The 25,789-nt window shown below is 46.8% G+C and overlaps 12 protein-coding genes across 12 annotated transcripts; 8 read left to right on the top strand and 4 right to left on the bottom strand.

Moving 5' to 3' along the window:
- Window positions 1-157: 157 nt before the first annotated feature.
- BP5553_06621 (uncharacterized protein) lies at window positions 158-2,325 on the top strand (the record flags this gene model as incomplete). Its single annotated transcript, XM_032015244.1, has 5 exons — window positions 158-180; window positions 235-346; window positions 540-845; window positions 916-1,596; window positions 1,891-2,325. 5 exons carry the CDS (start codon window positions 158-160, stop codon window positions 2,323-2,325), a joined length of 1,557 nt encoding a protein of 518 aa, XP_031868665.1.
- A 200-nt stretch (window positions 2,326-2,525) lies between these two features.
- Window positions 2,526-2,936, top strand: BP5553_06622 (uncharacterized protein; the record flags this gene model as incomplete). The annotated part of the gene is made up of 1 exon (XM_032015245.1): window positions 2,526-2,936. One exon carries the CDS (start codon window positions 2,526-2,528, stop codon window positions 2,934-2,936), a length of 411 nt encoding a protein of 136 aa, XP_031868666.1.
- A 688-nt stretch (window positions 2,937-3,624) lies between these two features.
- BP5553_06623 (Succinyl-CoA ligase [ADP-forming] subunit alpha-1, mitochondrial) lies at window positions 3,625-4,825 on the bottom strand (the record flags this gene model as incomplete). The annotated part of the gene is made up of 4 exons (XM_032015246.1): window positions 3,625-3,959; window positions 4,013-4,391; window positions 4,460-4,576; window positions 4,628-4,825. 4 exons carry the CDS (start codon window positions 4,823-4,825, stop codon window positions 3,625-3,627), a joined length of 1,029 nt encoding a protein of 342 aa, XP_031868667.1.
- A 357-nt stretch (window positions 4,826-5,182) lies between these two features.
- BP5553_06624 (uncharacterized protein) lies at window positions 5,183-6,102 on the top strand (the record flags this gene model as incomplete). The annotated part of the gene is made up of 5 exons (XM_032015247.1): window positions 5,183-5,222; window positions 5,273-5,416; window positions 5,465-5,591; window positions 5,638-5,866; window positions 5,926-6,102. The coding sequence occupies 5 exons, from the start codon at window positions 5,183-5,185 to the stop codon at window positions 6,100-6,102; spliced, it is 717 nt and encodes a 238-aa protein (XP_031868668.1).
- Window positions 6,103-6,910: 808 nt separating this feature from the next.
- Window positions 6,911-7,381, top strand: BP5553_06625 (uncharacterized protein; the record flags this gene model as incomplete). Its single annotated transcript, XM_032015248.1, has 4 exons — window positions 6,911-7,011; window positions 7,066-7,107; window positions 7,158-7,173; window positions 7,220-7,381. The coding sequence occupies 4 exons, from the start codon at window positions 6,911-6,913 to the stop codon at window positions 7,379-7,381; spliced, it is 321 nt and encodes a 106-aa protein (XP_031868669.1).
- Window positions 7,382-7,536: 155 nt separating this feature from the next.
- On the top strand, window positions 7,537-8,167 carry BP5553_06626 (uncharacterized protein; the record flags this gene model as incomplete). Its single annotated transcript, XM_032015249.1, has 3 exons — window positions 7,537-7,712; window positions 7,766-7,984; window positions 8,035-8,167. The coding sequence occupies 3 exons, from the start codon at window positions 7,537-7,539 to the stop codon at window positions 8,165-8,167; spliced, it is 528 nt and encodes a 175-aa protein (XP_031868670.1).
- A 1,096-nt stretch (window positions 8,168-9,263) lies between these two features.
- On the top strand, window positions 9,264-10,560 carry BP5553_06627 (HAD-like protein; the record flags this gene model as incomplete). Its single annotated transcript, XM_032015250.1, has 3 exons — window positions 9,264-9,352; window positions 9,426-9,728; window positions 9,783-10,560. 3 exons carry the CDS (start codon window positions 9,264-9,266, stop codon window positions 10,558-10,560), a joined length of 1,170 nt encoding a protein of 389 aa, XP_031868671.1.
- Window positions 10,561-11,319: 759 nt separating this feature from the next.
- BP5553_06628 (uncharacterized protein) lies at window positions 11,320-12,797 on the bottom strand (the record flags this gene model as incomplete). Its single annotated transcript, XM_032015251.1, has 2 exons — window positions 11,320-12,481; window positions 12,574-12,797. The coding sequence occupies 2 exons, from the start codon at window positions 12,795-12,797 to the stop codon at window positions 11,320-11,322; spliced, it is 1,386 nt and encodes a 461-aa protein (XP_031868672.1).
- A 307-nt stretch (window positions 12,798-13,104) lies between these two features.
- Window positions 13,105-14,376, top strand: BP5553_06629 (Uncharacterized protein; the record flags this gene model as incomplete). The annotated part of the gene is made up of 1 exon (XM_032015252.1): window positions 13,105-14,376. The coding sequence occupies one exon, from the start codon at window positions 13,105-13,107 to the stop codon at window positions 14,374-14,376; it is 1,272 nt and encodes a 423-aa protein (XP_031868673.1).
- A 1,905-nt stretch (window positions 14,377-16,281) lies between these two features.
- BP5553_06630 (uncharacterized protein) lies at window positions 16,282-18,433 on the bottom strand (the record flags this gene model as incomplete). The annotated part of the gene is made up of 2 exons (XM_032015253.1): window positions 16,282-17,830; window positions 17,886-18,433. The coding sequence occupies 2 exons, from the start codon at window positions 18,431-18,433 to the stop codon at window positions 16,282-16,284; spliced, it is 2,097 nt and encodes a 698-aa protein (XP_031868674.1).
- Window positions 18,434-19,853: 1,420 nt separating this feature from the next.
- Window positions 19,854-21,097, top strand: BP5553_06631 (uncharacterized protein; the record flags this gene model as incomplete). Its single annotated transcript, XM_032015254.1, has 3 exons — window positions 19,854-19,881; window positions 19,928-20,745; window positions 20,810-21,097. The coding sequence occupies 3 exons, from the start codon at window positions 19,854-19,856 to the stop codon at window positions 21,095-21,097; spliced, it is 1,134 nt and encodes a 377-aa protein (XP_031868675.1).
- A 2,596-nt stretch (window positions 21,098-23,693) lies between these two features.
- Window positions 23,694-24,627, bottom strand: BP5553_06632 (Uncharacterized protein; the record flags this gene model as incomplete). The annotated part of the gene is made up of 4 exons (XM_032015255.1): window positions 23,694-23,957; window positions 24,039-24,169; window positions 24,224-24,337; window positions 24,405-24,627. 4 exons carry the CDS (start codon window positions 24,625-24,627, stop codon window positions 23,694-23,696), a joined length of 732 nt encoding a protein of 243 aa, XP_031868676.1.
- Window positions 24,628-25,789: the final 1,162 nt, after the last annotated feature.

A 25,789-nucleotide genomic window follows, 5' to 3' on the forward strand; every position in this document is an offset into this window, starting at 1 on the left:
TTGATCTTAGGTGGCCTCACTAGGTACAAGCCACTTTTCAATTTTAATGCTTGTATTGTATGCGTGTCGCTGTTAATGGACGTAAGCTTTTAAATCAGAATCTGGGTTTTGTTTCCAGGCGTTCTGACCGTGCCAACAGATCCTGATCATCTGCATGATGTCTATGTCAGACAGCTTCATGTACGTCTGACCTTGCCAAATAAGCCTCGTACAGTTCGCTAACTCGCGTTCCAGCTACGTCCAATTCCATCCGCTGGCATACATTATCAAACTAAACATTGAACTTTCAATGGCCGACCTCATCTCGAAAATTGTCCGCCGCCGAGACCGTGTCGACAGTAGTATTGTGTGTCCCTAGGGAGATACGAACGGAGATCTTGGTTGTCGCCGACAAGACTGACGATGCTGCTCTAGACGTATCTGAAGTCTTGATTTGGTCGATTCACGAAACTTACGCAGACCTTCGAAGAAGTATGCCATTGTGGGCCGCGCAAGGGGCCAGGTTCAAACGGCAGAGACAGATTTGGAAAGAAACCTAGAATGAAACCGGCATCAGCGTGACCCAGGAACAAGCCAAGCGCTTTTTAGAGGACGAGGCTTCGAGTCTTGACACTCGTTATAGACCACGTGGAAATGGAAAAGCGGCCGACATTCTTCGGGAATCGGAGGCAAGCCCTCAGCTCAACGAAATCCTCGAGCGTTGCAAAAGGTTTGACAGCCTCTACTTCGCATCCGCCACACTCCAGGAAGTGCCAGAACGCGAACTCTCGCCTGAGATTGAACAAGAGCGGCAAGTAGAGCGGCCACTGACCGCGAAACCAAAGCCCCACAAACTGCATGAGGATGTCCAGACCTTTGTTCAATCGGCTGCCATTTCTCCCCAGTCATCTATCTGCCTTCTTGCCGGCTTTCCAGGCTCTTGCGACCACCAGTGCAGCTGCTCATCTGGAAATTGCTCAGTTTCCTCGAGACTTGTTGGTCACGTTGGATTTTGCTCGCACCGTCATGATGCGTGGCAAAAAGCCATGCGCTGATGCTTACCAATTGCAAGTACAATGGATATTGACTAGCCCGGCTGGCGACCACACTATCAGGCACATGGTCATCATCAGCCCATTCGAGGCGCAAAAGCTGATGCCCGTTATTGAGAAATCCGCTGCAGCCTTCCTCCATCTCTATGCGCCGCGAACTAACCTGGCTTTCCGGCCTCTGGACGACCTCGAGCTCTACAGTGTGCCACCGTTACCGAAACACTGGTGTCTACCCTCTCACCTTCCTCTGCAATTGAATTTATTTTCTGGTCAACTCTATTTCCGCTCTTTCGAGGAATACATGAGGGCGTGCGATTTCCTGCGCCTAGCATGGCATGGGTCGGAGGATGGTGTTACAGTTGAAGCCGATGGATTCATTGTTCACAGCATCAGATTTGGCTGTATGGTAGTCATCAGGTCGTGCGAACCACCAGAACTGAGGCTGACGCGGTGGCTGGAGGACACCATGTCTGACGAATATTTCGCTGAACGCCATCCCCTACTCACGACGTCCCGAGTTTTGGACAGTCGGGTGTTACATCTGTCTTTCTCCAATCGTCTCAATGTACTGTACAATTGCCAAAGTATTTCAAATAAGAAGAGGCACGTATTAGGGCAGAAATAGGGTGTCGTCGGCAAATCAAGACTTAATTCGACATGGGAACGTATATATGTAGGTGTTTCCCTCCGACGATGTCCAGACAATACCCTAATACTATACTGTAGAATAACTAGTCTTTTTAATTCCCTGTATATCCACACTATTCATCTCTGAGCTCCTCTCCAAGCACTGTGAAAAGGCTTGCAGAGTATCGCGCTCAACTCTGTCTTGTCGGCTCCGGGAACTGCAGAGCACTAGGACGTTACAAACTGGGTGCTACAGCTTTACTTCGAGTTTCTCGATCAGTCTATCACCAAAAACCTGCAGCTCGGTGATAGTGACGAGACTCCCGCATTACCGGAAAGCAACACCTCCAAATCTCAGCAACCTTGCTTGAATGCTGAAAATATCGATGACGCCAGAACGGCTGGCGTATCACCAAGGCCGATTGAAGAGGCATTTGATAGCCCTGGATGGTATGGTAATAGTCAGACAATGCCTTCGCGGCATTTGGTCGACAACTTTGACCTCGCATCTCAGGTTTTCAGGAGCCGAGAGGCAGAGGATTTCTCGATGTTTCAACTACAGCCGGATCTGTTCGCAGGTAATATATTTGGCGGGGGTTTGGACCACTATTACAATACTATGATGCAACGCAGCGGAGGCTCCGACACTCAGTTGGGTCCGGTTTAATTAGCGGGGACTTTTAGGGTCCGGGTTGCTTTCCGCGGCTTCTAAGAAATATACTTGGAGGGACAGCATAGGCGACATTGCGCCGAGGTGGCTGGTGGCTCGGTTCGACCAGTAACTAGTCCGTCATAAGAGACAGCTCTTTGCTCGAAATTCCGAAAACTACAGCATCGCAGAAAAGAAAACATTGGTGGTGTGATTCGATGTCGCTTCAATACTGCCCTCTTTTATCGACTTCAGCACGAAACAATGGGCTTCAAGGCACACAGGCTGCTTCCGAGTTCCTTGCACAAATTCAACATGACAGAAAAATCAGTCGCTCGCAGCTTCTTGATGGCGGCCAACTACAACAAATCTCCCAGACTTTGAACAGGCCGAACAACTTGCACTCGGACAAGATATTCGCTGTTCAAGACCAGCCCGATGGCACTCTGCTTCCGGCTGGGTACCATCTTGCATACTTCACGCCCTCAGCCTTGAATAGTAGTCTAGGTTCCGATGGCTCTGATCGAAACGTAAATCCGAGAGCGTCATTTACGAGACGAATGTGGGCTGTTGGTGAGATGACTTGGACGCGTGGAAATCCATTAAAGGTCGGCGACCGTATGACTTGAGAATACAAAGGTCTCGAGTGTAGTGCCCAAAACTACAAGAACTGGCAAGGAAAAGATTGTTGTCGGTGTGGAAAAGACCTTTGAAAATGGCAACGGCGTGGCACTAGTCGATCGAAGGTTTGAGAACTCACTTGTAATAATGCTGAGAAAGGGACTAAAAACGATAGGAATTGGATCTTTCGTCCGGAGATTACGAACATTATAGCTCTGACGCAATCCGAACCAGCAGTACATTTTCCTGAAGGTAGGCCTGTCTTTTGACTCACGCGATATTGCTCTCTATGCCTGATACTTGAGTTTTTCCAGGGTCCCAACCTCGGGATTTCACACACACCCCAGTCTCACTTTTCCGTTCTCGGCTCTCACCTTTAATGCGCACAAGATTCATTATTCGCTACCCTGGTGGAGGGCCATCGGAATCTAGTTGTTCATGGACCTCTCAACCTCATCCACATTCTTGACCTATGGCGAGACACGAGACCGAAGGGAAGCATCCCATTTCCTCAAAGCATCAAGTACAGAGCTACATCGCTAGTGTATGCTGAAGAGTCCTATCAGTTGAATCTAGAAGACAAAGCGGACGGACAATATGAAGTGAAACTCTGGACACACGATGGTAAGGTAGGGATGAAAGCAGATGTCCAGGCATTTGATTAAATATATAGGACACAAGTCTAAATCGATACTATTACATACCCAACAAGCTGCGCATTTTTGGTCCCATCAACCCGGGGTGCTCTACCACGATGGCACCCGCAGCTGCCAAAGCTTGGGCTTTGGCTTCCGCGCCAAATTCTCCAGGTGATAGTAATGCGCCAGCATGGCCCATCGTCTTCCCTGGCGGTGCCGTCCGGCCCGCTACCATTGCAATAATCGGTTTGGGATTCGGGGTCGATGCAATGTATTCTTTGATGAGATCTGCCGCGTCAAACTCGGCTCTACCTCCTATTTCTCCAATGACGATTATGCCTTCGGTTTGCTCGTGCGTGAAAAAAAGTCGCAGGCCGTCAACGAGACTTGTCCCTATATTGACCGGTTACGCAATGCTCTTTCGACAATGATTAGGGTCTACACACCTGGCAACATATCTCCACCCATCCCGCAAACAATGCTCTGTCCCAGACCAGCATTGGTGGTCGCCCCGACGGCTTCATAACTTAGCGTGCCACTCTTGCTTACAATTCCAATATTGCCTTTCATGTACTGCTTGTACGGCATGATTCCAATTCGGCACTGTCCTGGTGCAATTATTCCAGGGCAATTGGGACCTACGAGTCTCGTTTTCGACTGCGTTCGTAGAATATCTTGCACTCTAAGCATATCTAGCACTGGGATGTGCTCCGCGACAGAAACCACTAGAGGGATCTCGGCCTCAATGGCCTCCTCAGTGGCCTTCGCCGCGAATGCAGCTGGCACAAATACAACACTGGCATGGGGTTTGACAGTCGTCATAGTCTGAATGTGGGGCCGTGAATTAGCATCCATGCACATATAAATTTCTATGAGGCTGGAGATAATCATACTTCTCGGACTGTGTTAAAGACGGGTAGATTAAGGTGTGTACTGCCTCCTTTTCCTGGCGAGACGCCTCCAACCACCTTCGTGCCATATTCGATGGTATCTTTGGCGTTACTGGTTGCCTACTCCGTAGTCAGATCACCATTAGTAGTCCTACATAGGTTCTTTCATACAGCCTTGCTAGTGAAACCTTGGTAGATAAAACGGGTGTTGCTGTCAATGTGCAGGTTTTGAATAGTATCATAATCATATGAAAGGGACCGACGGACTGGCTTCGTCGAATACTGGCGAGTGCAAGAACGACAAGAGCGTCCCAACGAACTGAGGTGGAGGACTCTTGGAGCTGACGTGGTGCAAAGTGGTAATTGCATCGACGTACTTGGAAGGAGAGGGAGATGCTATAGCACTTTGAGAAGTTGATGTCTAGTTTTGACAAAAGGAAAGCCGTAGACGGTGGTCTTTGGCCTCGGTCATTCTCGCGCCTCAAATCAGTAGATTCGCAAATGGCTATGACCCAGGCCCGGTGACGGCGATGTAAGGTAAAGGTAAACGTCATTGCCAGACTTCATCAAAATGGTGCCGACCCGGAAAACCTCTTCGCAAAGGAAGAGTTCTTTCAGATGTCTGGACAAGTACATGCTGATAAACTTCGCCAAGGCGAGGAGAGTCTCAGTGATCTGTGGAAAAGACCGAGCTATCGAAAACGGATGATTTGCGCCCTGATCACAATGTTTGCTTCAGAGTCATCCGGGGTTCTTGTTATCTATAGTAGGTACCAAGCATGTAAAACTGTGAAGAGTGATACTCACATAATATAGACTATAGCGTCATTATATATACTGATCTTGGCTACTCTGGAAGTATTCCGCTTTTGCTCTCAGCCGCCTATGTCAGTTGCGCCGCAATTGGAAATTATTTCTGTTCTCTCATGATCGACCGAGTCGGACGTGTCCGATTATTATGTCAGTTGATTTGCTATCTGTTCAACTTTACGAACTAACATATTACAGGCATTGGACTCGCCGGTTGCCTAGTATGCCTCTGCTTTGAGGCTACCATTGTCGCACAGTATGCTGGCACTGATGATGTTGCCGGTCTACGTGCAGGTGTGTTTTTCTTGTTCTTTTACATTTCATTGTAAGTGTTCTCTAGCGCGAATTGAACAATTCTAATGTTACCAAAGCTATGGGACCTGTATTGATGCTACAACTTATGTGTACTGTTCTGAGATTTTCCCTACTCACATTCGGCCCATTGGGATGGGTTTCTCAGGAGCCATTCTCTTTTTGACCACGATTCCGTATCTGGAAGCTGCCCCAACAGCTTTTGCCATTATTGGCTGGAAGTACTACCTCGTGTTTATTGTGATCACTGCGATTATGGTCCCGTTGATCTATTGTTATTTCCCCGAGGTAAGCTTCCTATCTTGTTGCGTCTTGGAAATTTTCACTAATCTTGTGATAATACCAAGGGATTGTCTCTAGAGGAGATTAATGAGGTATTTGGAGATGATGTCGCAGTTCATTTGGCGCATTTTTCGGATGAGAAGGTAAAACGGGATGTAGCAGTCGGAATCAACAACAATAGTTCTACTCCCAGCTCGCAAAAGACGGAATCAGAAGGGCCCTCCGCTGTCCATATTCAATAGAAGCCTAATATTATTCGTAACATTATTCCTCTTCTATTTATCTGGTAAATAAGTTTTTTGTATAAGCTTGTATAGGCAAACAAGCCCTAACTACAGATATGTATACTAATATATGTTCCTAAGGGAGGAGCCTACTTTAGGCAAGTAGCTAAAGTCGAAGATGGGGAAAGAGCAGAATAGCGATGTTTGTAGTCCTTGGTATGTTTCCTCGATGCTATTGATGCCCATGATTTACTGTTTACCCTTGAGTTGGGGTGTTTACATTCGGCTAATTACCAGCTGTTCCATGAATTTTGTCACCCACTAGTAAGCTCCCTCATTCGCCTCAACCGATTATATATGATATATAACTCTATCTAAAAACGCAAAACTCTCACCGTAAAAAAATTCCATTATCAACGAGTGATCCCATCAGGAACCTCAACCTACCATCAGATCCCGCTGCGAGAGAAACAACGAGTGTGACGGCCACCTTGAAGTCCGCATATCACGATCTACGCCACTTGATTCCTTCTCCCGCTACAGAACTCAACTCTCTACGTACCTCACTTCGCGAACACAGTCTCTGGCTTCCCCGTTATGGACACTCTGCCCCGGCCGAGGCGTCCAGCAGCGCAACACCCACGCCAGACGCCGTAGCTGAGCCCCAACTCCCTTCCTACACACGCTCCGACCTGCCTGGATAAGACACAGATATCCCAGCTACGCAACTCTCGACCCGCGACGGTGTTGAGCAGCGCCGCGATCGCTAATTTGTCATTTCATTCTTTGCACCTTCTCTATCATCGTTGTCAATATAAAATTCAACATGAAGTGGAGTTCCGTTATCGCCCTGGCGCTTAGCGCAACAAGCGTCCATGCGATGCTCCGTTTCTCTTGCTCGCAACTCGTTGTTGACCGTCTCGACCCGTAAGTAAAATCCAACCCTTTGAGATATTCAAGTCCTCTGATCTGGCAGTGTAGCTTAGTCAACCCGGGGGCCGTTGGGTCCCTCATCTGCACCAGGTAAGTAATTCGACACAGATTGGATGACTAATTTCTAACTTCTAGCTTAGATTGTTGGAGGAGTGCGTATTGCTGCAATTTAATAATATATTTGCTGGCTTACAGATACTAGAATGCCTTTAATACTTCCATGCACCCAGAAAATGATCTCCCTGCATTCTCCACCTGCACCAGCTGTACATTTAGCGAGGACTTTTCCAACCACTGCACCGCGGCTCTGTACTTTCGAGCACGCAATGGAACTTTCAAGCGTGTCCCCTTAATGGGCAACTAGTTCCTTGAGCAGGCTACCGGTGGCATGACCGTTTACTACATTCCCCTATATGATGGAAGGACCAAGGTCACAGCTTTCCGTCCAGTAAATTCTCTCCACAAGTAAATCAGTATCTATTTAACACCAAATTTAGGGCTTCCGCATGCTCGTCGGAGATGTCATGTCACGTACGAAGCGGTAGACTACCGAATCGCGCTAGATTGATTACCTTCCGTTGCTTCGACAAGAATTTTGGTGGAGAAAACGGTGCCCTAGGAACTGGCGCGGATACTATGGAGCTGCCCAATAAGGCGTGTCTAGGGGGCATTCGCGCAAATGTTTTCTTTCCGACGTAAGTCACCGACCCCTACTATCACGTAAGTAACTTGCACAAATAAACATCAGCTGCTGGGACGGAAAGAACCTTGACAGCGCCAATCACAAGGACCATGTGGCCTACCCAAGCAGTGGAAGCTTCGAATCTAATGGTCCTTGCCCATCAACTCACCCCGTTAAGATTCCCCAGATCCTATACGAGGCTGTCTGGGAGACCAGAGCCTTTAATGACAAGTCCGAATGGCCTACGGATGGCTCGCAGCCTTTTGTCTTTAGCATGGGCGACCCGTAGGCCCCCACCTCTAGTAAAATGTCTGATTCTAACCACATATTTGCAGGACCGGGTTTGGGCAGCATGCTGATTACATCTTTGGCTGGAAGGGTGCTTCCCTGCAGAAGGCTATGGATGCTAACTGCAATGTCGACTGGCCACAACTCAAATCCCAGTCTACCGCCGATGCCAACAAGTGAACCCAAAGGCGTGTCGTCAATGACGTGGTAGATGGATGTAAGTTATCTCATTCGAAATCATGGGCCGCCTCTAATGACGAGTGATTTTTAGGGATCACAAATCTCCTGGGAGGAATCCTAGTCACCGCCTAGTTGGATGTTGACATACATAGACGGTCAGTTAATCAATGATTGAGTAGAATTAAGCTATGTATAAGTTGAGATATAGTGTGGTTGCAGAAAAGATTTCTACTTACTGTTGCGGATGTTGGTCATGGATATTTGCTGCTACACATAGGGAAGCGGGTGGCACGATAGAGGAGGTTTTTATTAGTTGAATTTAGCTGATTAGCCAAAGTGTTTACGTCTTCATATACTTAAGTTAAGCTAGGTGTGCGTATATTTACAGCGGAGTCCTTTGTGCCGCAGATTTACAGCAATGGATGGAAATCGTTATGGCGATGCTCTCTTATTTGTAACTACCACAAATGGTCAATATGTACCAGGTGATATTCTGATCCGCAAAGTCCATTCCACGACTTCTTTTGGCTCAATAGCCGCTTGATAACATTAATCTGGAAACAGAACATAACTCACGGTAAGGGGAAAGACGTGATCTTTTATGTGCCACTAGAATGGGAGCGCTGTACTAGTTATGGCGTAGTTGAAGCGAGAAAAGGCGTAGATAAAGGGGTCGAGTAGCCAAGACTTTAATGTTAGCGACAGGATCGGCCCGAAGATAAGATAAGACTAGCGGAGTGGTTTCGAAGTACAGTATTGTGGAGCTCAGGCACATGCTCGTAACGACATCGATCACCAATCACCAAAGCTCGTCCTTCAACCATTCAGTTCATCTCCTTCCAAGATGCAGCCATGCACGTTTCCTTTCTATTCGTCTTCAATGGGGAATATGCCTCGGTTAACGTTCACCGCCTGGCGACTTGTCAAACAAGGGCGGTGTCACTCACTTCGGACGCACTCCTCTCGCCGGTCGATACATTTCTCCCCGACTGCTGGAGCTTCACACCTCAATCCTCTTCCCCTGCCATGGGCGACAAGAAGTCACCTTTCACATCCTAAAGCACATATACCACAGTTGCTACCTTCGCCCTTCGGCATGGCTCCTTCACGCGTTTCGCGGCGCTTTAGTAGTGCCACTACTGGCATTGCTGAGGATGGCTCACCGAACTTTGCTTTTGCTTTTGAGTGAGTCAATTGCCTCGCTACTTTTCTGCTTCACCCTAAAAAAAATATTTATTAACGATTGGGCCCTACATAGTATTGACGGTGTACTCCTACGATCCTCATCCCCAATTCCTGGAGCTTCCGCTGCTCTTACCCACCTCCACAACAACAATATTCCATTTATCCTCCTTACCAATGGAGGCGGCAAGCATGAAAGCGCAAGGGTCGCAGAGTTGAGCAAGAAGTTAAATATTCCCCTGACAGAGGAGAACTTCGTCCAGTCCCATACACCTTTCAGGCAGCTAGTTGAAGGTTCGGAAGAGACGCAGAGCCTGGAGGACAAGACTATCCTTGTAACCGGTGGAGACGGGGACAAGTGCCGAAAGGTTGCCGAAATGTAAGCTTTTCATGTTACGCAAACTAGGATGCATAGTGCTAATGCTCCACACAGGTACGGATTCAAAAACGTTGTCACACCTGGCGATATCCTCATGGCACACCCCAACATCTGGCCCTTCAACCAGATTTTCTCTGACTATTACCATAATAATACGCGTCCATTACCCCGCCCCATCGACCCTGCTAACCCATCCAAATCCCTCAAAATCGATGCTATATTTGTGTTCAATGATCCGCGTGATTGGGCATTGGATACTCAAATCATTCTGGATTTGCTACTGTCGAAGGAAGGTATTCTCGGCACATATTCTGAAAAGAATGGTGACCCCTCTCTTCCCAACAATGGCTGGCAGCAAGATGGTCAACCCAAACTCTTTTTCTCCAACCCCGACCTGTTCTGGGCTACATCCTACCATATGCCAAGACTCGGCCAGGGCGGCTTCCAGGCTTCATTGGAAGGAGTTTGGAGCGCTACGACAGATGGTGCAGCTTTAAGACGGACTACCATCGGAAAGCCGCATACACACACATATGAATATGCCGAGAAACTATTGATTAGATATCGTGCTAAGCTATTGGGTGAACCGGCCAAGAAAGTTGGCAAGTTGGACCGTGTATTCATGGTGGGAGACAACCCCGAAAGCGATATTCGTGGCGCAAATGAATTTAAAAGTCCACTTGGAACTGAGTGGACCAGTGTTCTTGTGAAGACAGGGGTGTTTAGGGAAGGATCCAATCCTACATACAAACCCAAGGTCATTGTTAATGATGTCCTTGACGCGGTCAAATGGGCCCTCAAGCAGCAGGGCTGGAACGGTCAAATCCAGTAGTGACAATGCTGTGAGTCTCATTTTTCATCAGGTGTGGTTGGCGCTTTTAGACGGAGCGTATGACTTTTTCATTTTTGGGAGGGCGGGGGGAGCAGGGGAGTCCATAGACAGCGAGCGCAGAGTTCTACCATAGAATATAGAATATAGAATATAGAGTATTAAGAGTTCCGAATCTAGAGCACAGATGCCTGCCTACGAGGAAATATATGGCCTCTGTCGAAGCAACTTCGCCGAAACCAAAGAGGCCGTAGTGGCTGGCGTACTCAGCCCAACGAGTAGACAAGGTCGTAAAAAAATGAAGGAGGGCAGTCACATGACCGTTCTGCAAACCACCGTCGCCTTAGCACACTAAATCGTGCACTCTTAGTGCCAATAGTGCTACAGGATGCAAATAACAGGTTAATAGTACCATCTGCTAATAGATGGCCACCTGTAGTCTCAATAAACTGCAAAAGGATACTTCGTAACTACGCTTGCATTAGCCATACAAGATAAGGTTGGAATTTATGATATAAATTAGAGGGTCAGACAGTGTCCCAGCAAATGAGCTACAACGTGGTAGAGATTAAGTGATTGATTATTAACAAGTCGACTTTGTAGACCAATTTGTTGAGATATTACGTTGGAAACCTTTGGAAATAGTCCTGGTGCCCACAGCGCTAGGTCTCATACTTACATAGGGAAACATAGGAACATATTCCCCGATAAGACCATACTTTTCAGATGAAGAGTTGGGAATCAAAATTATCATGAAAACTCTCACGAGCCGTAAGATATTTGATCCCAAGTTCCTCTGAATTCCAGAAGATCCCGTTGTCCGTATACTTCCCCTGCCACGGTAAGGATCATATCCACAGTTGCTTTGGTATTCCACTTGTGCTGCTTTCCTGTGGTAGATTGCTCCTTTGGTTTCTCTGAAGTACCTCCTTGTCCGTCCGGTTCGTTTAGGCTGCTTAATATGCGTGCTTTCGCCGCCACCAAATCATCAGCGGGTTGTGACACGTCTGGAGGGCTGGCGTGGTTGTTTATATCCATAACCTGACTTCCCACGGGAAGGGTGTTGGCAGATCCAACGGCCTCTGGATTGACAGGTTGCTGCGACGCCGGAGCTACAATGCTGGATACTTGGCTGTTTTCGTGTAGGATTGCAGCTGGAACTGGAACTTCGATGGCCCCACCCCGAGGAAGAATACTACTTCCATCGCCGGTAGCTAGATCTTCGTCGATAGCAATAGGGATTTCTTCCTCGTTAACAACATCCATGACCTCGTCTTCTTCCTCACCCCGATCTAAGCCCGCCTCCACCTCGTCCATACCTTCATTCAACTCCGCATCGTCCTTCAATCCCATGCCAAGAAGGACAGCCTTCTTGCCTAACTCTCTCACGACGCCAATTTCTTCGCTTGTCAACTCACCTCTCTCTGGTAATTTTGCTAGCAAGCTCCAGGTCCATCTGCTAACGCCCACCTCCACCTCCGTGCCTCGCTGGAGTAAATTCCCTCCCGTCAATAATCCGAGTAACCTCAGCACGGTACTCTTATTCATACCCGAAATCTGGACAGGAAGCGGGTCTACAGTTCTCATCTTCCACCTCCACCAACGCGCAACCGAGGTGTTAAGGGCACCAACATATGTAGGATGGTCCTCGTCCAAATTTTCGATAGCATGTGCAGGGGGTATCTGTTGAAGTTGTGCCCGCAACGCCTCATAGCGGCTCAGGATGGAATCGAAATATGTCAAGTTTTGATCCGTGGCCAAACTCCTCTCTTCATCGGTGAAATCTACACTCTCGGGGGCCGCATAGTAGGCGCCGTCTCCGTACAAACCCCGATAGTCTCCTATACCACTGTCGTAAATGTCTCGATTCTCTCGGTCTTGTTGTGGGGCAACGAGAAGATTCGGAATGCCAGTTGCTTCTTGCCTATAAGAACACCTTAAATCAGCATCACTGACTGTAGGAAAGAAAACTATCTCAGCAGATGACTTTAGATGGAAGTGCAAAGAATAACTCACCTAACAGCCCTCAAATAATTCAGAGCATCTACATCAATGTCATAGTTAAGGCTGTGTTCATCGAAGTCAGCTCCTATCTCATCATCCAATCCAGGTATTGCGCTTCGTTGGCCGTAGGTTGGATCGACGCGTGCTTCGACGGATGGGGGTGGGCGAGAGCGCGTCTTATTGCTAGGAGACTCATTTGGCTGTTCATGTCCATGTTTCCGTTTGGTGCCAGACATGATTCCGTATTGAGATAAATGGATGTTTGATAATTTTATTTGCTTGGGAAGGTTTACCAGGCTGATGCTTTGGCAGCCTTGTGCTGAGTCAGCATGTGGAATTTTGATATTCGGCGTCATACTTCGTAGCTTCCCAGTAGAGCGGAGCCTTGAATTGGATCCCATCTTCATCTTTGTACGATTGAACGACAAATAACTTGCTCCCCGGGTCATAATTTACCTGGCTAATGCCGTTATCTGCTCTCCACTAATTTTGGTAGCAACCAAACCAAATCACCCTCGATTATTGCCATCAAACGCCCTCTTCATGGCGCTGGACGCTCAAAGTAATTGGAACGTCGAGATGCCCCAGCGACTCAAGCCCTCCATTTCACAGGACACTGTCAATAGTCCCTCCGACGTATCTGGACCTCCCTCACCGAAGTCTTCGTCTCCTATTCCCCATCATAGAGATGCCTCCCGCGAAATCCTACTCCCCACCGAAATTATTACACAGATCCTCAGCTACCTCCCCCGCCGCGCCCCCTCGCAATCCACCTTTTACTCTTGCTCATTGGTGTCGCGAGCATGGTACTCTGCTGCTGTTACATTTCTATATGAACGGCCATACCTAACCGGGGGCAACTTCAACTCCTTCGTCCAGACCGTTTGCCCCTCCAAAAACGCCCACATCCGAAAGTCTCCCCTCTCTATTCTCGTCAAGCGTCTCGATATGTCTGCGCTCGTCCATAACAGCTCTCGAAGTTTGACTGCGCGATTATTGGGCCGTCTCAAGGGAAATATCGAGGAATTTGTTGCCCCCCAGTCCAGCTTCGGTATAAACAGCTTTGCGGCACTCAGCAAATGTACCAAGCTCCATTTTTTGGACTTGAGTCTGATTTCGGCTTCTATATCCAATAGATTACTATTCCAAGCGCTGAAATCGCTCGAAGACTTGGAAATTTTATTTTTCCCAAGAAGTTCAAGCCGTGATGAGAGGGACTTGGAGGATTCTATCCCATATATTTGGCCACCAAAGTTAAAAGCTCTGCACTTGGCTGGCGGAGTCGATGATTACTTTCTTACCACTCATTTGGCCAACCTACCTTCATGCGTAGAGAAACTCAGCATCCAACACTGTTCACAAGTTCACGGTTCTCCCTTACGTGTCGCCCTAGGAAGAATTGGTCCCCAGCTCCAACATCTTACTATCAGGCATCCAATGCCCCGATTAGCACCAGGAGACCTAGATTACCTACTATCCCAGTGCCCTAAATTGATCGCCTTACGGGTATCAGCGGACTACATTACCCTAGGGAATCTCTTCATAAATTGCGATTTTCCGCATCACTTACGTATCTTGGATCTGGACGCATCGTCATCCTACACGCCGGACCTAGCCCCTACCGCTGCCCACTTGTATTTTCAAGTCGAAGAAGGACGCTTCCCGGATCTCCGAAGTGTACGTGTTAGCTCTAGGCTTGGTTGGTACGAGGACTCGGCTTCAAAAATCGACGTGTCTGATTTGCAGGAGGTAATGGAAGATCATGATTCTGAGGTGCCGCTCGGTATCCCGACCGGAGTTTGGAAGGTAGATTGATACATTGCTCAGCTTTAAGCATTTACTTGTGTTCTTCATAACATCATTCGAGGCTGTAGCGGGTATAGTGGGTATCTGCAGGAGTTCAGTGCCTTGATACATCACTGATATACCATTGGCACCTCGCCCCAAGCGGAGAGGCGCATAGAAGGCAGGAAGTGTTCTGTTCCGAGCTCTTAATATCTTACCTGGAGACGACAAATGCTCAGAAAATTGCCCTTCCACTTGAACTCCCATCTCCACCTCTAAGCTTGCATCTTGAGACCAGAATAACATTACAGCGCATCGCTATTTAAAACCAGACCCGTTACTATGTCTGAGCAGACACCTAAGATACATGCCCTGATAATCGCCCGGAAAGTGGGTGAAGTCTCTCCACATTGTGGGTATTTTCGCAAGCTATATACGATAGCTTTATTGAAAACACATGTCCCAAGGGTACCGAAGATGCTGCCAACGAAGGACGGCTTAATTGAGGAATTTCTTGGACGAATACGCTTGGAAAATGGCTAGAATGAGACCAACATGCTTTTGTGGGCGGCAAGTTCGCCACAAAACGGCTCAGGTCTAGCTTCCATATGCATTAAATTCCAACCTCACAAGCCAGCGTCATTGAGGTAGTCGCTACCAGCAACTTGTGGCAGCATCCAAGAAACGGAGCGAATGCAACTAGTAGCTCCTGCCCCTTAAATTTATAGAAGGAGCAGCTTGCAATGCGTATTGTTATATCTGGGCTTTCTGGCAGGGTCTGCCACGGGTGAAGCAGCATTGCCTAGGTGATCAATACCTAAAAAGCACGGAATAGCACCCGTGAACATTGTACTTCTCATCGTTTATTGTGTTCTATCCATCCTATCATCGCCTCTTGAGTGAACAATCAGCCCCCAGTTTTAATCAGAGTATTTCGATGTTGATCAACTCCACGCCTTTCGCGTCGACAAATGGACCATACTCTCTCCTAACACTTTGCAACTCAAGCCCTGGACCACAATTGCGCTCCTGTGGTGAGCTCGGTTCCGACCATCGACCTGCGAGCGCAATACACGGTATATCTTTTCCTTGTCAATGCTTGAGATATATGAGACAGGTTGTATAGAAACCTATTCTCGCAAATTCCCTCAAAGCCTGGGATTTCCATCAGCCATCGTTATGAACGTGCTGCCGCCAGTTTGCTAGGTGCCGAGGGCGGTTCTCGGAGTCAATCGCTACGCTGTTTGTTTTACTTATTCTTGAGTGCGCAACTATAGCCAATAACAACCAACTCAATCTACCTCATTTTATCAACAGAGGCTTGAATCTCCGAAAATGAGTTGTTGAGACGCCTGCTTAATTGGCTACATTGGCCCATGTCACTCGAATCAATACTCCTTCTTGGCCCTTGAGTCGGGGATGTATACATCTCTAATCCGTCAAAACAGCTTGGGGTATTTCCGTCAGATCTTAAAATATGTATTGCTTTTTTGCTTTTCATTCGTCGCAACCTGCCGGGTCAGTGCTCGATCACTCTCATTGTGGCGCATACACAGCTAGCGGCAACGCTATTAGGGTCTCAATCGCATGGCTATTATTCACGCCCTCTTGATCATGTTGCTCTAGATTAACACGGCGCGTCCAAGCACTATGAGGCCAATATCAGTCGTGCCGCAACGATTGTAGGTATAATACGTGGAGTAGTGCAATGCATCGAACGTTAATTTAAAGGAAAGGGAATCATTGTGGGGTATCAAATTGCTACTTTTCGGGCTAGAACTAAGCTAAACTTCCGCCAAGCTAGCTAATTCAGCCTACAATCAGAATGAAAGTTACAACATCGGAAAGCTTAGGTAGTCATTCCAATATCCCAATGATGGTGTTTCATCGAAGGACATACGGCTTGGAAATAAGTGCGATGAACTTTAATCCACTCTACCAGCTGAACGCCTCATCCACCAAGGTTATCGAGACTTGTTCCTTGCCACTTCCGAGCTTTGACACGGCCATTCTCACGTCGTCAGCCAAGGTCGGAGGTCCACAAACCACTACCACGGCCTTCTCCGTCGGATCGGACAGCTCTCGCTCCAAAACCTCGATCACATTCATCCTCTCTCCAACAAACAACTCCTTGTCAACACCCTTCAGAGTGCTCTTCGTCGCCTCGACAATGCCAGAGGTCCTCGCACCCCAGAAAAGCTTAGTTCGTCCGGGATGGGCACGAATGTAGGGCATAACAGCCGTAATTCCAACACCTCCGGCGATACCGATCATCAAGGAATGTTCGGACAGGTCCGGGTGTGAACCATATGGTGCTTCGACAAGAACTGGCAGAGAGGTATGCGAACGGATTTGGGACGTCAAGCCATTACCTGTGCGGAGTAGGAAAGTCATTCCCACTTTAGTATGAATTATGGGCAGACTTTCTTCGCTGCTGGCTTCGATCGAACTGGGGTCGGCTGAGTCGATGGACTTGTGCATACCGTTCTTTTCCACGTCGATGCTCGGTGCGGACACTTTGGTGCTGTGATTGCGTTGAACTGTTGCTGGAAGAACCGTCGAGGCCACGGAGAATGGATGGTTTTCCCAGACACGCCACGTAAGAGTTGGGAAATAGAGGTAAGCATGTCCGTTGCCGCACACGCCTTCAATATCGACTCGGACGTAGTCGTCGTCAATGACAGTGATCGTGGCAGTCTTCCAACCATTTCGAGCTATCCTAGCGAATCTCATAACCCTATCGAAGCCCCAAACCGCCATTGCAACGAAGATCCACACTTCGTAGCCCCACTGATGGTTGAACCGGTAGAGAATATGCAAGTAGCATCCCGCAACAATCAAAACAGACAATGCAATGTGCCAGGCAAGGAACATCTCGTACATCTTTGCCCTGATCGGGAACACTGATGTCGGAAGCAGAATGGACATGCCCAAGGTAGCGATGGCCCCCCAATACCAGTATCCAAGTTGGCTCTCGCTTGAGTGTTCGCCGGAAGCAACGTATATTTGCAAATAAATTGCAGAGTGCAAGACGGCCTGCAAGGTGCAGAGGAACGCAACCCATCGATGGAGTAACAGAAATGTTCCATGCGACCAGTTGGTTAGGTATAGGAGAACATTGTTGCGGCCGGCATACAGGATCAAGAGCGGAACGTTGGCAAAGCTCAGAACGCCCAGGCGATTCGTAGTATAAGTCAGGATTTCCTTGGAAGCATCACCTGGATACCAGCTATTTGGTTGCATAGAGCGATAGCCCACCGATGACAAGACAACGTTGATAACGATGAGATAGGTGATGAAGAAAGCTTGACCACGGGTGGGAACATGGGCGAAGCCAAATGTTGCTTCACTGTGGCGCGACCCGAACGCAGGTGGGTATATGAAAACGGCGTTGAACTTTGAGATGAGGTGTGCTGGCCAAGGGACGAACCGGAGAAGTGAGAAGGCGATGGGAATGACGATCCCTGAAAGGAGGAGGACAAGACTAGCAAAATACGTCAACGCTGGTTATGCAGAAATAATGATCCAGAGATACTTACCCATATTTTTCATGCGAGCCTTCGACACCCTCGAATGCAATCATGGCATTCCAGTTGGTCATATAGTCATCGTTGGACACGAGGCTAGTCTTATTCAACGGATCGCCGCTCACGAGAGTCTCAGTCGGTACCGAGCTAACCTTCGCCAGCGCCTGCTGATATGATTCTTTGGCGTCTGGCTGCACTGCTGCGATTCCAGCCACGTTCATCTTCCAGTACTTCTCAAGCTTCCAGGTTGGGATATCTTTGCAGTAAGAGGAAACGCACCACGCCAGCGTCTGCAGAAACACATCATCAGTAGCGTAACACTCAGGCGTAGTTTCCCCACTGCCCATCGCCATCATCGAGTGACCAGGCATATCCAGACTGGATTCTGTGCAGTTGAGGGGGCTAGAAGAGATAGCAGATCGACAGGCGAATGCACACGGCGGGTTGTACATGGTGATGCCATATCCTACCAGACCATGGCCAGCGCGTCCAGTGGAGGTCATGGACGACACCAGCCAGAAGTTAAGGCATGCCAGCAAGACGGACAATTTGAACATCATGATGGCAATGATGAAGGGATGACAATAATGAAGGAATTGAGGAACAAGGACGAGAAAAGAAGGTCCACTTATGCCAAATCAGCCGCTGGAGATAGATCGCTCCCGTGATATAAACAACCAAGAATTCAAGAGGGAAGGTCTCTTGCCAAGACCGATAGGTGCGATGGGGAATCTCGTGCGAGATATTGAGCAAGTTTGAGGCCCAGTCAGCCACTCCAGTATCCCACCGCCCTGTCAATAGAAAACTGAAGCGCATGATTATTCTAGCTCGAGGTTGGTTCTTAAGACCTCACAAGTCTTAAGCCATGTCTTGATTACGACTTCGTTGACGTTGAGCTGCTCAGATTATGAGATGAAGTGCTACAAATACCGAGAAAAATAACGTAGATTCAAGGCTTGGGCAATAAGTAATAGATTGGGATGACTGATTGTGGATAATAGCCTGTGTGTGGGTGCATATAGACTGCCCAGGAATGCACGTAGTACCCAGGGGTGTAAAACTCATGGCACATTCGCAAAAGAAGTGTGTCGTTATTACTACAACGACAGTTATACCTTATAACCCAAACAAGCTTCATAATACTAAACCTATTAGTGGCGTAGAATTACCAAGCGTGGGGGGTATTTTGCAAAGCTTCAACTTCTTACTTTCGTGGAGTCATGGGTGTGCAATGGATTCTGTCACTACCTGGTGGCGTCTGCCAAGTCTAACTCTGGAATCTTAGACTGAGTTTGACACCGAAGGCATGGAAAATTGGCATAGGTGTTCGTTCGATAAAGCCAATAAGTGAGCCAAGTATTGGAGTAACTAGGTAACCTTTCAGAGCCTGCGGAGATGGAACAGTTGGAGGGGAATACTGGTTGGGGAGCTGGTTGGGAAGTGGTTGCTGGGTTCTGAACGGCATGTTGGCTCTTGTGGAGGGTCACCCGATCCAAATGGCTTAAAGAATCAAATTCAATTCTTCATTTGAAAGAAATTTGCAAATTGTTTTGGAGAGGTGAGCAGCGCTGTTCTATCACCGGTTTGCAACTAGACAAGGAGGGGGTAGACTCACGTGACGCAGTCTTTGCCCCTGAAATTCCAATTTCCATACTCGCTCGTTTCAGGACTACTTACGTAGTAGTAGGCAGGAACCTATTTTTAGGTTTACCTCCAACTCTTGTCCTCCCTCGCGTCTTATTGACTCCCTCACGCCCACACTGTGTACGAAGTACGAAGTAATAGAATACATTTGAAGACGATACTTTCTCTCTTCAGTTATCAAACTCTCGAGTAATAGTTCTCGCGCTTTCCACGATCACTTCGCTTGACTTTGCTCGATACAATGAGTTTGTTGGGTGTTCCCGATGAAATCCTCCTCCAGATCTGCTCTCATCACGATATTCTTGAGCCTCAAGATTTATGCAACCTTTCCCTATCATGTCGGCGGATCAGCCATCCAGCACTTGTCAGTCTATACACAACAATCAAACTTAACGGCCTTAATTTTTCAGACGACCATAAAAGCCACAGACTTAAGAAATTTGTTTCTGCTCTCAATAATCACCCAGGCCGAGCTTGTTGGATTAAATTTGCCGATTTTTCTTGGTTGACAGAACATCCTGAGGCTACTATGCAGATCTTCAACTTACTAGCTCGAGTTCCAGCTATAATAGGACTGGATCTCGATGCGTACACCCCACTTCTGTACGCTGGCGATTGCGATCGGCCTCGATCAAAGATTGCACCAAACCCGTCGAATCTAGTGTGTCAATTACCATTTGCACAATCACTACGCAGGCTCAGCATTAACGATTCCAAGATCCTCATCTCTGATATCGCCCAGATCCTCACTCTCCCAAGCCTCAACTATCTTAGCATATCTCAATTCAATGAGCACCTCTCAAAAAAGATACTTGTCAACAAGTTTCGCTCTCCGCTGGCATGTACCTTGAAGGAACTTGTAATTTTGAATTCTTCACCACCAACAGGCCCCCTAGCTGCATATATACTCAGTAGACATTTGGGCCTAGAAAAGCTTACCTGGGAAAATATTACTCCGTTCCAATATCATCAGCGTCAAATATTGCCAGATTCTATATCAAAGGTCCTGCTGCCGCTTAGTGCAACACTTGTTGAGCTGCGGATCAGGTCAGATATTTGGCGCACCTACGATGATCGATATCTAGGAGATTTCTCCCAATTTCGGGCACTGAAGATTTTAAACATCAACGATGAAGTTTTGTTCTCGCGTCCAATACGTGGCACTATGCCTCGCAATATGGATCTAATTCTTCATGAGCGTCTCCCTAGCTCTTTAGAAACTTTGATGGTAAGTGGCTTGCAACACCTCTGGCTAGCTTTATCGTTGTAACTCTCCTAACCCATGCTATTAGATAGTGTTCAAGTTAGGCATCAAGCCTTTAATTGGAGAGCTTGTGAAGGACGAAAAAGACTATTTATGGCTTGTATCATTGTCCAATCGAAAGATTGATAGCCTTCCGCGGCTATCGTATGTCAAGATCAGTCAAGTGATGGCAGTGGGTCGCAAGGAGTTTGAGTGGGTGTATCCTCCGGATCTGGCACTTGCCTTTCATGCCTCGGATATCAAACTCAAAATTACCACCTTGCATGATTCTAATTGGGACCAAGCACTGCAAAGGCACGGTTCTGTGGATGCATGAGTACCCCGCTAGGACGAGAGTAAATTAACATCGTTTAATTGGTACCAGTTGATGGTCTTCTTTAATAATAGGGATGGTGACAACTTACGAAGGAAATGCCTGTCAACTCAGTCGAAACCATAGCAGAGCATCGCGTTAACCACTCCGCCAAAGTGTCAATATTATTGATAGCGATTCGCTTACTTTCATATATAACAGCGACATGACTGTCGTCGGAAAAACTTCCAAGCTACTCGAGTAGTATAAACTTACCCACAATTCCCACCACGCACCTGAACAAACCTCTCCCCGCGATCATCCCGTGTGCCCTGAACATTTATCCCCACTGGCCAGACATTCAACGGCATTGCAGCATCCGAAGCTATCCCTAATTTCTGCAAACTTTTCCCATACGTCCCCCAGGACGGTGCGAATTACGCTACCCAACAATCGTTTCCCTTTGATGGAAAACCTCTTCGAGACCGTGGCGGCCAAACTTGGATTGGCCCGGTTGAGAGAATCTATATAGCTACTCGTTGGGATGTAGGAGAATGCCCTATTAGCTAGTGGTGGACGAACGGAGCCTAGAAAAATCACTAGCTGCCGCTTATCTTAACTGTAAAGTATATTATAGGGACTATGTAGCTGGATTTACGGCTACCTGTAGAGCTTATAAGTGCTTCGCCGCTCACAATTTAAACGGAGCGATTAGTACCTAGTTTCCTTAGGTGATAGCTCAAAGAAGGATGTAGATAGAGGAAGAAGTAGTTATAAATATATAGAATATTTGGTCTTCCCCTTAGCTTTAGGTAAGTTTGAAATTGATTGTAAGGCTAGTGGATGCTTAGTTGCTTAGTAGGATTGGCAAGAAATTTTTAATTTTCTACGTGAGCGTTGGTGTATCACTTTTAACATTTACTTTAGTTAGACGTGTAGTTACAAGGACTTATTTCACGTAGATTCAGTTGTCTAACACAGTTTTCTTTTATATTTCCATAATAAACCTGTCTTGAAGTAGTCCCAGTTATTCTAGAATGAATACATGGAGCATAAGCCAGTCTTCCAAAGAGGGTTCTCGTATCTTCTATAAAACCCTCCTGTATTTGCTCACTGCCCAAATCCTGACTTCCCAACTCGACTATTGAATTATTCTTGGCTCCATTTTCCTGGCAGTATATACCATATAAGTTTCTCTATTTTATTATTATTCCTACTTAATAAGACCGATACGATACTTCTTATGATTGTAAATGATAAATCAGCTGATAATCTATGTAAGAAAACAAGTGATAATAGAATGCAGAATTTTATTGCAGACGTTATATATAGTAGTGAAGGCTCCTATACTAATCTAATATCATGCAGGAATGCGGATTTTCTGAAGCTGAAGAACTTGCCTGGGGCTTGAAACTGGACAAATACCCTGAACTTAGACAGCAGTTAACTAATACATCAGAAACGTGCAATATCCTATCCTTTATCAACAATTTCCATGCGTGTATTGTCCCTATTGTACCATTTTTGAACAGGGCCAGCATTGACCCTTCATGCTAAGAAGAAAGTCCCGAACCGTCCGATGAGAAACTCAACCCTATCCTTTCTGATTCTAAGGAACCCGCCACAATGAGGATTTATTCGTAGAACCCGTGCCCTCTTCTGGTGGTAATGACCCTCAACCAAATTCTCCAGTTGTTTAAAAATTGCTTCCGGATGCGTTGGGAGGACTCCCGAGTCCCAACCTCCCATACAAGTCTCGAATTGTGTCGCCCTTCACCAACCAATCTCTCAACAACTTTGTCACAAGAAATACCCCAAAGAAAACGGCATGTACCGCCTCAGTAATGTCATTGATGACCGATTCCATGGGCTTTTTGGAGAAGAACACCTCCCTCTATAGAGGGTGCTCCATCAATCGACTTTGGGCATAGACCGAAATATTCTAGAGAGCTAAGTCGTGCATATAAAGCTTTTGATGCTGGCGGACTCCAGATGCATCCTCGGAGATATCCAATGGTCCAGCTGAGAGACAACGCTTCACATTTAGTGTCATATATAATTCCTTCAATACCTGACACAGCTCAAAATGACCTCCATCAAGCTCATCAAGACTGTCGATAACAGGAAATATCTGGCCAGCGTCATAGGAAGTCGGGACCATTGTCTAAGTGCTTCGAGCAGCTCATAGAATAAAAGTTGTTTAAATCATTAATAGTCACTCGGACCTTTCTACTGTCAATATTTCTACGAATACCATTAGTCTCCTGTAGCTGAAGCTTTTCGAAGGTAGCGAGCTTTAGGGGCGGTACCCGTATCCCTCCCTGGTTGCACCGAGTTCTACTTCTGTGGGCCAAGTTCAGCTCTTGGTATATTCTCTCGTATTCCTCCATTTGGCCTTGACGTTGCTGAAATGCAGGAGGAGATTGCAAATAGATGGCGTCATAGTAAGGCAGCATCGTTGAGTATGTTGCATTAGTACTCTTCTCGCATAGACTCTGACGCCCCTTAGACATCCAGCTTTGTTGATTTTGGATTTATTTACACTTTACCTTGTGCATTTCCTATATTACAGCATTATGTTGTGCGAATAATTGCACCTGTTCTTTACGTACAATCCAGATCACAGCACAGCCTCGTCAGGCATGTTTCCTCTAAACCTGACCACAGTGCGTTCGTTCGCCCAGGCTAGCACTGCATCATAATCTGGACAATCATGTTTTGAGCCCCAGCCTGGACCGGCTTCCGTTTTCCCCTCAAGACTGGTATCTGCGGCACACAATATTGACTGTCGGAGATAATCAAAGCAGTGGGCAGAGTGATGAGCTACTTCTTGGATCAACTCTTTTTTGTCAAACGCTGTTTGGAGTGTCTGCACGAGGTATGACTTTTGAAGACATCAGCACATCATTCTAGTTGCTATGTGGAGTATGCCACTTTCTGTTGGGCATTTCGGGATGACACGTACAAGGCAATGAAGTTGGTGGAAAACCGACATCATATATACTGGCTCGCTATGGGTGATATTCATTTGTATAGAGTAAGGATCTCCCAGATCGAAAGAGTCCGAATCCTCAATTTTGACATATCCTCTGCCGTCTATGAGCGGGCTTGTCAGTTGTATTTTAATGCCCAAGCAGAAAATTTACCCACCTGCGCTCAATTCTATCCAGTTGTGAAGTGTATGGAGGGTCTTCTCCCTGCTATCGAACATGCCCTCGTTTAGGTATCTTGGGTTTTCGAGAAACGTATACGATTTTCGTGGAACTTTGGTAGTTTATCTTAGTAAGAATGGTCCCCTTGTTAATATATGGGCCACAAGTGAGAAACATACAACGAGGTACTGGAGAAGATTTGGTTGTTGCTCTATCGGGAAAAGGACGGATTAATAGAACACCTATGATGGCCGCCATCACAATCTCCAAGCCCAGTCGCAAATAACTTTTCGAAGCCGAAGTCACTTTTTGTGATCCATTCTCCAAGGACGAGATATCTTGCCGAGATTTAGGAAGAACTGCTTGCTGGTCCTCATCTTGTTCACGGTTGACGCGATCCATGATGAGATAACGCCCAGTTCATGAAAGGGGTCATGAAAGGGAAACTCAAGAAATGCGAAATTTCTGGGAAATATAATCCAAAGCAAAGTGTCAAGCTTGAGAAATTGTGAAGAAGTTCGGACTTGAAACTCCCAAGGTGGATAGGCGTAACTCGCACTTTAGGCTGTATCCCGAGTGTTTAGCCCGTGATGTCCCACGGCCACGCCCCCGCCCCGATCGATCCATACTCCCCGCGATATGGTTAAACGATCCTTGAAGTTATAATCATGCGCCTTGGAAACAAGAAAATCTCCACCTTGGGGGTGGTGGCTACAGTGCCGAGCCAATGCGATGGTCAACATTAGCGTTCGCCAAATCGCATTCGCAACTTCTGAAGGCTGGGGCTAGATTTTGTTTCCCTGAATATATATACCTGCTAGAGATGGTAGAGACTATGCTATCCAAACAATATTGCTGCTTTACTGTCGCTTCGGAATACGAAGAGAGGAAGCTCTATTCAAAAAGTGGTGGAAAAAATAAATGGGGAACATTACAAGGCGAAAATAGCAAAAGAGTTCGCTGCCCACTGCCAACTAATCTCTACCATTTTGTGGTTGTCGTAAGACCTAGTTATAATTCTCTTTGATATGAGTGTCGTGTGACGCTTGTTAGGAGCGTCTTAAAGAGCTGGACTGTCGTTAAATTGGTTTACTTATTTGGATATATATTCTAGCTGAAGTTAGTAGCGAAGTTATGCCGGCTGACCGACCGGTAGTAAGATGGGAGATAGGCAGAAAAGATAGGGGTTGTCTTCTTGATCACTTGAATTGGAAAGATGACGACAACTTAAATTATCTGACACTTCTTGCAGTCAACGCAGAACAGAATACAAAACCTAAATACAGAAGGACCTTCCAAATTCGTAGTATTAAGCAGCTATACATATTCCTGGCAAACTCGAAAATGCACATGTGCATCTGGAAAACTGAACATATAAATAGCACAAGTCCTAGAAAAGCCTTAATAATTATCCTGTAGCCTTTCCTAAACCAATAGCCCTAGGCCTCTACATAACCCTACTTCGTAAAATTACATCAACAACTGCAAAGTATACCGCGGATAGTCGTAGTGACGAAGACAGAATGCTATAACTTATTGAGAATATGCCTGTGCTAACCTTACA

Source organism: Venustampulla echinocandica (genome assembly GCF_003357145.1).
Source record: "Venustampulla echinocandica strain BP 5553 chromosome Unknown scaffold_4, whole genome shotgun sequence".
NCBI lineage: Eukaryota > Fungi > Ascomycota > Leotiomycetes > Helotiales > Pleuroascaceae > Venustampulla > Venustampulla echinocandica.